The sequence below is a fragment of the Stegodyphus dumicola genome, chromosome 9 (assembly GCF_044657685.1).
Source record: "Stegodyphus dumicola isolate Sdum_Otavi_A_Nest chromosome 9, ASM4465768v1".
Taxonomy (NCBI): Eukaryota; Metazoa; Arthropoda; class Arachnida; order Araneae; family Eresidae; genus Stegodyphus; species Stegodyphus dumicola.
The window spans coordinates 173,048,947-173,058,555 of NC_140776.1; the positions used below are offsets into that span (position 1 = coordinate 173,048,947).

At 32.2% G+C, this 9,609-nt stretch overlaps 1 protein-coding gene across 1 annotated transcript; it reads right to left on the minus strand.

The window, feature by feature from the left end:
• Positions 1-4,758: 4,758 nt before the first annotated feature.
• On the minus strand, positions 4,759-9,241 carry LOC146995559 (c-Myc-binding protein). Its single transcript, XM_085824356.1, has one exon. The coding sequence runs from the start codon at positions 5,934-5,936 to the stop codon at positions 5,601-5,603; it is 336 nt and encodes a 111-aa protein (XP_085680482.1). The 5' UTR covers positions 5,937-9,241; the 3' UTR covers positions 4,759-5,600.
• Between the last annotated feature and the right edge of the window lie 368 nt (positions 9,242-9,609).

The window sequence follows — 9,609 nt, forward strand, 5'->3', positions numbered from 1 at the left end:
CATAAAACTATGAGCCTTACATACTATCAGGCAATCAAAAAAGGGGTCAAGTAAATGCCGAGAATAGGGCAAAAACACTACGTTTACGGCTGTTTAAAATAATGCTTCTTGAGTGCTTCACATAGAAAGTTCATCAAATAAGTTCCCAATGGGAAATCTCAGGTGATGGAAACAAAACATTTCTAATTTGTGTAATGAAAATCCAAGCAGAATTCATAGTAGAAATTTAAAATTTAAAATGTCACTCCAGCAATTATGTCAATGATACTAACGACAAGCAGTAGCTTTTCCTCGGTGATTTTAATCTTACTTTTTTTGGTGATCTGTACGAGTTTTCTGAGAAATTATATATTATTTTAACCATATTAAAATTAATATCGAGATTTTTGGAGTCTAATTCCAGCATGTTGGGCAAGCACTGCTCTTGTGCAGCAACATATTCATCAGGTACTCTAACGCAAGTTTGCATCATTGCCAGCAAGTTTCTTCACTCTCTGACGGAGTTTATCTTCTTGATGCAGATCTGGGGATAAAATTTGCATATCTTCGAGCAGAGAAAGGAGGAGCTACAGCTGTATTTAAAAGCAAAGTAAAGCAAATGAGAAGGTAGAGCCATCTGACCACAGAAATACTGCAATATGATTGATTTATGTGATTATGGCAGTCTCGAGGGATATCTGTACAAGGGGAGGGATGCCTTCATGGAGGACTTTCTAAGGGAAACTGGCTCGTATACACATTACACATAGGGTAAACCATGAAAAATACCCATGCAGCCAGCCTACTCACCTGGAGTTGAACTCGGGTCAGAACTACCAGTGCTCACCTACTTTACCGCTGGTGGGCCTTAATTTATATCGAAAAAAAATTTTGGAGTTTCCAAAGCTCCAAAAAAGTAACTTTCATATATCTCAAAGTACACTGACGAACTATGATGACGTAAATTTCCCAAGAAAAAGTCAAAAATTAAATCTTTGAGAATCAAATCATGGAATTTACTAATAGGTGAGAAAATGATTTCAAAATTGAACTTCTGAATAATCCATGAAATTTTGTGTGTGTGTGTGATTATGGCAAAGCCTCGAGGACTATCTGCCTACGGAGAGGGATGCCTTCGTGGAGGACTTTCTAAGGGAAACTGGCTCGTATACACGTTACACATGGGGAAAACGACGAAAACGCCCATGCAGCCAGCCCGTTCGCGGGATTCGAACCTCGGACCGAACTACCAGTGTTCAGCGACTTTACCGCTCGGCCGCTGGTGGGCCCATGAAATTTTGTAACCTAGAGAAAGAGGGATTGGATTGGATTGACAAGGTTATTAATTTTCTATCTAACATCAGAATGTTTTCTTTAATGGAAAGTAGAAAATTTTCTAAAAACATTATCAATGACCATGGGAGAAAAATCCTTTGTCAAAAGCAAATGATTTCAAATATTACAGTTTATTAGAAAGCAAAGATCCTGTGTTGCAAACTTTTGAGAGTGCAAAATATATAATAGTAAAAAGATTTTTTTTCTTTTTTTTTTTTTTTTTCCAACCTTGGCCCTTTTTGCTTAGCCAAATGACATGGTTTAGCATGGGAGGGCTAGCAAACAGAAAAGAGTTTACAGTAAACAATTCGTTGCAGATATAAGAATATCAAGGAAGGTAAGAGTACTGGCTGGATCAGTTGAATTTATAACAGATAAAATCCGTTATAAATGTAGTTACCAGAATTTCTTCTTGATGATAATAAAGATTATTTATTCCAGAGCTTGAAAGCATCATCTGCAATGCGAATCCAGAGATGAAAAGATATTTTCTTAAATAATTTGACCTCAATGTAATGCATGTAAATGTCAGCAAGTACAAGACAGAAGGGATTATCCATACATAGCTAATTCTTCAGTTTGGCGATGTTTATTTATTTTGGAAAACATGGTAAATTTTATCCTAAAACAGTAACAGATCAGTTTCAGTATAAGTGAAATGGAATTTCCGAAGCCTAAATTCAAAACATCTTAGGGTTCCTTTGACTGGAACATTAAAAAACAGTGATTTAACATCAAAAGAAACCCTAATTGAGCTCAGTGAGGAAATATCCAAATTTATCGGCGACTTCCGATGAATTTTTTACAGTGTGAATATTGTTAGAAAATGAAGAAATTCTGGTAACTACATGCCAAAAGATGTGATGCTAAGTCAAAAACAAGAGATCAAAAAGGAATTCCAATTTTGTGGACTTTGAGGAGAGCATTACATGTTGCGATAGGCGAAATGTTGATGGTCAGTTAGTGATAGGTGGTGTGAGTGATTTTGAAACTGAATTACAAGTATATGAGAAGATGGAGCTCTTTAAACTTTGTATCAGAAATACGTATAACATCTAAACATCGTATCAGAAGTTGACTTCGAAGTTCATCATGTCAGGTTTTGTATGGTATTTAAAGGCACAAATGACTTGCATTTAATGCTGTCTGAATTAAGAATAACTGATTTGTTATACCGGTAAGCCTTAAAGGTACTTTTCCATTATGCACGTGCTACAGCGTGGCAAATGAAGATCTACTGCCCCACGATCGACCACATCATATGTATTTGCCATCTTCAATAAACCTTCAGGAAACCGGAATGAGATTTTGTGTATATGTGTTGTCTCCATTTAATTTATCCACCCCAAGAATTTCTGCTATACGCCAATATGCTGCAGAGTGTTGGTCGCATTGCGATAGTCCTCTTAATGACTGGTTTGAAAATTCATTCATTAAAAAGGAAATCTAGCATTGCTTCGAATAGCAAAATCTGAGCTTTAAAGTTCTGATTCTTCAAGATACAGTACCTTACAACATTGCATTTAAATTTAAACCTTTTATTCTTTCCACCAAACATATCCTTAATCCAACCAATGGATCAAATAATCATAAAAACATTCAAAGCCTGTTATGTCAGATATGTTTACATGTCTGCAAATAAAGTATCAGGTGAAAGAACGCTCAACACACTAATGGCATTTTGGAAGCAATTCAACATAAGACACTGCACATGGAATGATTACTATAATATATAATTTATTGCATTGTACAATTGAACAAAGCCATATGTATAATGTACTAAATTATATAAGAACATTTTTAAGATCCCTGCTTTTTAAAAATATACAGCTTTATCTTTCAGTTTTGCATTTTTAACAAAGTAAGCAAAGATAAAAAATTAACATTTAAATACGAGAAATTATATTTGGCATAAAAATAATTATAGTGTAATGCTGATTATATAAATTTGGATTCTATATTTCCATTTGTAGGCTATTTCATATTTAACTTCATAATCTAAAATTATCACTCTGTCTAAGCACTTGAAAGGAATTTCAGTTCAGCTAAAAAAACATTACATAAAATAACCGATAAATCCCGATAAAAGTCTGCTTCCACGATTTAACAAAATTAAAGATAATACATAAAGTTGGAAGGAAGTGCAATCTGATAAACTTTCTTTGAAATCTCTTATAGTGTTATAAGATGACATCTCTAAAGACAGATGCATTTATCCCCAGTCGGTGTCAAGACAACAGATCCAATTATACATTATGCTAAGAAAGGAAAGGTGGGAAGATGATAAAAAAGGAAATTTTATATATTCTATAAAATATATATTTATTACTTTTCATTATGCATGTATTCCTCCTAAAAGCAGCTCTAGTGTAGAATTGGGTGCCCCTTTGATTGGAGACATTTTTTTTTAAAATTTTGGCAATGAAACCTCACTTCTGGTTACCACGATAGTTTTAACTTTGTTTTAGCTTTCCGATTTTATTTAAATGAAAATAGATTGATGTGTACATGGACATATTTAAAGCAGTGCGCAATGCCTAGTTTGTGCAATTCTAGGATGTTTTTTTAAGTAAAAACAGATCGATGTGTACATGGACACAGATCTTGTGCAATTCTTTGACTTCTTATTTTGGTTTTGTGTACCGGCCATCTTAAAATTATGCCTTCTTGGTGTCAAAAAAGAATCTCTGATAAACAAGGGGCACCCAATTGTAAACTTTTACCCTGAAAGCATTCATTAACTATTTATTTGGTATAGCAAACATCCCTATACATCTTAAATAAGCCTAAAGCATTAATCCCCCCCTTTTTTTTTATTCTTGAAACCAGGTTAAGTACCATAGCAGGCACAGCTTCACATGGTGGCAAAATATTTAGAACTTACGACCCTTAGAGATTGTACCAGGCATAAAAAAAAAATCAATCACTGGATTCAGATTCTGGCAATTAAAAGAATATACAATGCCGGTGAATTTCAAACAATACAGCTTCTTACTGAAAAATTAGAAAAAAAAAATCCAAGTATTTATTATATAAATATATAATTAATTACAATTGTCTAAACTTATGCACCAGCATTACCAAATTTTTACTCCAAAATAAACACAACACTCATTGCACAAAATATACAACAAGGCAGTTTCAATTCATCAAAACCATGCTTTGAAGTAACACCTCATAATATACCTGCTATAATGTTTAACCATAATATTCTTTAGTAGCAGAAATTAATTTTAATATTTATGATAGTTAATGTCAGTTGCAAGTTATCTTAAGTCTGTTATATATTATAATAACTAACTTGAAACTGTTATATATTATAATAACTAACTTGAAACATGAACTCATTATTAGATTTTAAAATCACACTACACTTATTAAAGTCAATAATGAAATTGATGAAAATTTGATAATGACCAAGAAGTTGAAAACTGTGCAAACACATATGTAGAATTTTAACTTTTATTGCAAAGATGATCAAAATATAAAAAACACAGATTACGATCTCTAACCTTTGTATTTATAATATTCCTCTAAATCACGCACTGGCAATATAACAAAAATTATAACAAATGTTTCCAAATAGTCCAAAAATGTCAAGATACAAAAAACATTTTAGATTAACAACTTACTGTAACAAAACCTTATGTAATACAATGATATAAATTTAATTTTTTTCATGGAATTTCCATGCTTTGTTGAGAAAATACAAAACAAACATAAATCTGAATTAATCATTGATTCTCAAACTCTCTTTTAGCCAATCCTTATGGCCCTTAGTAATCATGCTAATAACTGTCTTTCATCTCTGAAGAAATTTTATGTTTGCTGGCTAGTTCTATTAATTTTTGTCAAATTCCATTAAAAAATTAAAAGCAATATGTATTGTCCCAGTTAATTGAAGAGTTTGAAGACCAAGTGGATTTTTACAGCTGAAGTCATTAAGGGAAGTATTGTGCTTAGCACCAAAACAGCACTGCGAATTCATAATTTCTGTATTTTGGATTCTAGTACCTGGATTACAAACCTTCATAGAAAAACCAGCGTCAATACATGCTAATGCACAATCACCATGATTTTGGTCTATGGAAATAGGAATTGCTTGTTTTAGATCATATTCTTTCAAAGGCAATTTCAGCTTATTTTTATATTGAACTGTCAATATTTCCATAAGAATGTTCCTGTATTTTATTCGTACCATACTAATTGACAAAGCAATCTATAAATTGAGATATGCAAAATATATTTATCAGTAACACATTTTAGGAAAAGAAAGAAAAAAATGTCTACTCAATAGAAGAATTTTTCTCAAGCTTCTCTCTTAAATACTTATTTTCTGTCTCTAAATCCTGTATTACAGATTCAAGTTTCTGTATTTCGTTGTTAAGGGCTTTTACCTCTCTAGCTTCAAAGGTAACAGCTTCAATAGCTTTAATAAAATAATTCAAAGGATCAGCAGGCTTATCTTCTTCTTCGTACAAATCTTTCATGATGCGAGTCATAACATCCAAAAGACCACTACTTTCCAAGTACTTCCTAAATTCCTCTCTTTGGGAATCAACAGTTGGAGACAAATGACATTTGGCATGTCCGAAAGCATGAGAATCAGATGGCAGAGACATATTTTTTATAGTTAACAAATAACAAAAACGGCAACGTTAAAAATTTGCCAAACCCCATTTTGCCTCGCTCACGTGTTTATATACTCAAAACAAAACTACTTTTCGAATTCAGCAGAAATCTCACTTCGAAAGCGTTGAGTGGATTGGCCCTTGCACTGAAGAAATTTGCATTTTTTGTAACTGCGCGTGCACGTATCATTAAAAATTCTAATAAAATAGAACAGTTGCTCGTTCCAATGATTTTTTTAAACATATAATTTATGAAATTATTTACACTTATTTTGTACTAAAATCTAGGGAAAATATGCATAAAAATCTAATGCTGCTATTCGGTAATTCTCACTTCGCAAAAAGTGTACACGGGTATAAGGGAAAATATTTATAGACAGGCCTTTTTTCTCTTTATTTCTTTTTATTTTTTTTCCTCTTTATTCCCTTGAGAGAAATTTATTTTCAGTTGATTCGTCATCAATCTTCAATTGTAAATTCAGTTGCTGCATATCCTTTCTAATCTTTCCAGGGGTTTGAAAGACACTGATATTTAAAAATTTATTTACTTGGTATAACCAAGGCCAACTAACCTGGACTTGGTATAACTCCATAATTTAATATATATGGCGTCATTGTGTAGCAGGAAGACATTATGCAATATGCAGAAACATCACACTATAAAAATAATAACAATAAAAATATTGTGTTCTTGAGAATCACAAAAACTACCTTTTGCTTTGAGTTTTATTACTTTGAGCGAAAAATAAAAGAAAATAATTTTTGTAAACGCATTAGTTTAAGAAAATTATTACAATAAGTATGTATAATAAACTTCACGGCCAAAATGGCATAATAGGTGACTACCGTACCGAAAGGCAATCGATGTTTGTAAATGTATAGTGTCTTTGCGGCATGGGACCACTGCAAATATATGGTGTGCCGAAAGTCCTTTCATGCGGTTTGTAGTAGTAAAAGAGGTCTGGCAGACACCCTCGAACCCATCCCCTGAGGTGCTGTCTCTCAAAATTGGGGGGGGGGGGAGAACACTGGACAAAATGGTAATAATATCACTTATTTGGTGTCCAAGGCTCTTGCCAACAACAGATGTAATAATGTAGTCCTTGTTACGATAAATTTCGTGGGTATGTTCTGATGATAGGTCAGGCAAGTGAGATTAATCATACAACATAATAAACTTCAAAACTTTGAGAAATTAAAAATGATTCTCGGAACTTTAAAATAGATCCACAATATATATATATATATATATATATATATATATATATATATACAATGAGCAGCAGATAACATACATGTATGTAATAATAAAATTCCATAGTCAAGAATACACTTAAAATTCTAACTGTATGTTCTTTTCATTTTTTAATGACGACGTTCTCTTATTTGAAAGTACGTGGAATTAAATCCACAGCCCCGTAGTCAAGTTGTTTTTCCCGCCTTTTCTACACGTACAGTTATAGAATGTTCTGGAAATATTTAAAGCGAATTGAAATGGCTGACGAGGCTGAAGTAATTTCTTGGAAGCTATAGAAAGAGGCTAGAGGCTATAAAAAGACTCCCAAAGGAATATCTGGGGCTTTTCTTAAATGTCACGATGCAGTAAACTTCATACTAAAAGTTATTAGTAATTCTTTTTTATTTACTCCGGAGATCTTAATTTTTGTACAAGCTATTTTCTCCTGAAATATAATAAATGGATCCTGTTTTTTAAACTTATCATCTGATAATTTAAGCTACGACTACATCTATATTTCTTCAACAATCTATTTATTTCGGACAAAAGCTGGTACATCACATGCATATATATGACATATCTATATAATATAAATATAAGACATATATATATATACACATAGATATATATATATACACACACATATATATATATATACACACACATATATATATACACAAGATGTAACAAAATACAATGGCTGCTCTAAGAAACGATTGGCAATTTAAAATTAACTATTCTAAATTTAGTGTTCTTCGCCCTAATTTCATTTGTTCTTCCAAATTCGAGATCTTTCCATGTTACATAACGCTGCTTGAAAAATGAACAAAAACCCAAAATTAACCTATCACAGATTAGCTGTACTTATGCACCTAATCTAGTATAAATAGCTACTAACTGCGTAGTCTCCCTTTTTCGCCTCTTCGTCTGCCTGTTGACAGCGTGTCTCTCAGCTTCTGCCAGCTATTCGCCATTATTTAAAATGTACTAATTGCATATCTAAAATTATGGGACCCCTAATCTTCTACCGGTTATGACGATATTTGCTAAGAAATTCGTCATCCAAAAATAAATGATGTTTAACTATCAAGCTGGTCGTGCTTCTAAAATTCCATGGAGTCATTCCACTACGTCCAATCATCTACGCAGTTAAAATATTACATATACTATATGTTATCATCTACTTATTAAGTATTTTTATTATAAGCCCGTTAGCTTTACTTAAATACAAACGAAATTTTATTATTATAATTTAGCAACAATATTTAATTTCAGTTATTTTTGGTGTTCTAAAAAGGAAATTTTTTTTTTTTCAATGTATGTATTAGAATGCGGGATTCTTGATGGTATTTGTTAATAAAAGAATAATTTCTAATCTTAGTGTTGGGCAACATTAAGGTTTTTTCTTGATTGTAAAAGACTGATTTAACGTATCTGGCATCTGTAGAGAAAGTTATAGTTTTGGAGAATGTGGTAGTGCTTGTTGTGATAAATGTTGTTTAATAAATTTTTTTGTATATTAAATTTTAATGATTCTTTTGAAGCAGATGTTGCTTGGAAAGTATAACTTTTAGAAATCATCAACAGCTGGTAGCAGGGAGCGAGTTTGTACCCTATCTTGATGAATGTTCATAAAGAATTTAATATCGTTCAGGCTGAACATCGCAGATTTCTTTGAGAGGTAAATCTGATTTTTATAATAATTTTTTAATGTAAATTGAGAACTTAAATTGCGCAGAAGCTCAGCTCCGGTACATCTGAAGTTTTAAGATAAATCGTAATTCTAGCCGGAAAGCTAAATAAGAGGGCTCCGGGACGTATATTTCACAAGTGCACATCTGCGTAGCCACCGAGGGAGTGGCTTTTAGGATGGACGAATTGGGCATCCAGTAATATTTCTATCATGTTACATGATCTTTCGTGTGCTTTAAAATTTAAACAAGATAGTTGAAAATATTCTGCCACGCAATTTTCTGTAATAAAATAATTAAAGCATCGTCGATTTCTTTTGAAAATTTTCATTGCGAAGTTAGATCAAATACCTATAGGCAATTGCGAAGATTTCACTACCTGGCTGAAAGAATTTTAAATAAACAAAAAACAGGTTGGAGTCTCAGCAAAACTATCAGTCTGAAATATTCCTTAATAAGTGGTAAATAAGATGACGAAAGAAATACGTGATAAACATCTGAACCCAAATGCTATCTTTACATAAAACTAAGCATATGAGAAAAATATTTACACCAATAATATATGTAAATAGAAGTCAGCACTTTTATTGCAGTCTATATGAAAAAGATGTTCTATAATAATAGCCAATGCAGAAAATTATTCAAAGTGAACTTTCCTAATTTTTCATTTGTATATATTTAGTGTGTTAAATTTCACGTTTAATAATTGCTCACTCTTATGTTTTGTCTGCACAAG

Bases quoted from the DNA above. Each gene is read 5' to 3' on its own strand.
- LOC146995559 (XM_085824356.1), bottom strand. From the start codon at position 5,936: ATGTCTCTGCCATCTGATTCTCATGCTTTCGGACATGCCAAATGTCAT.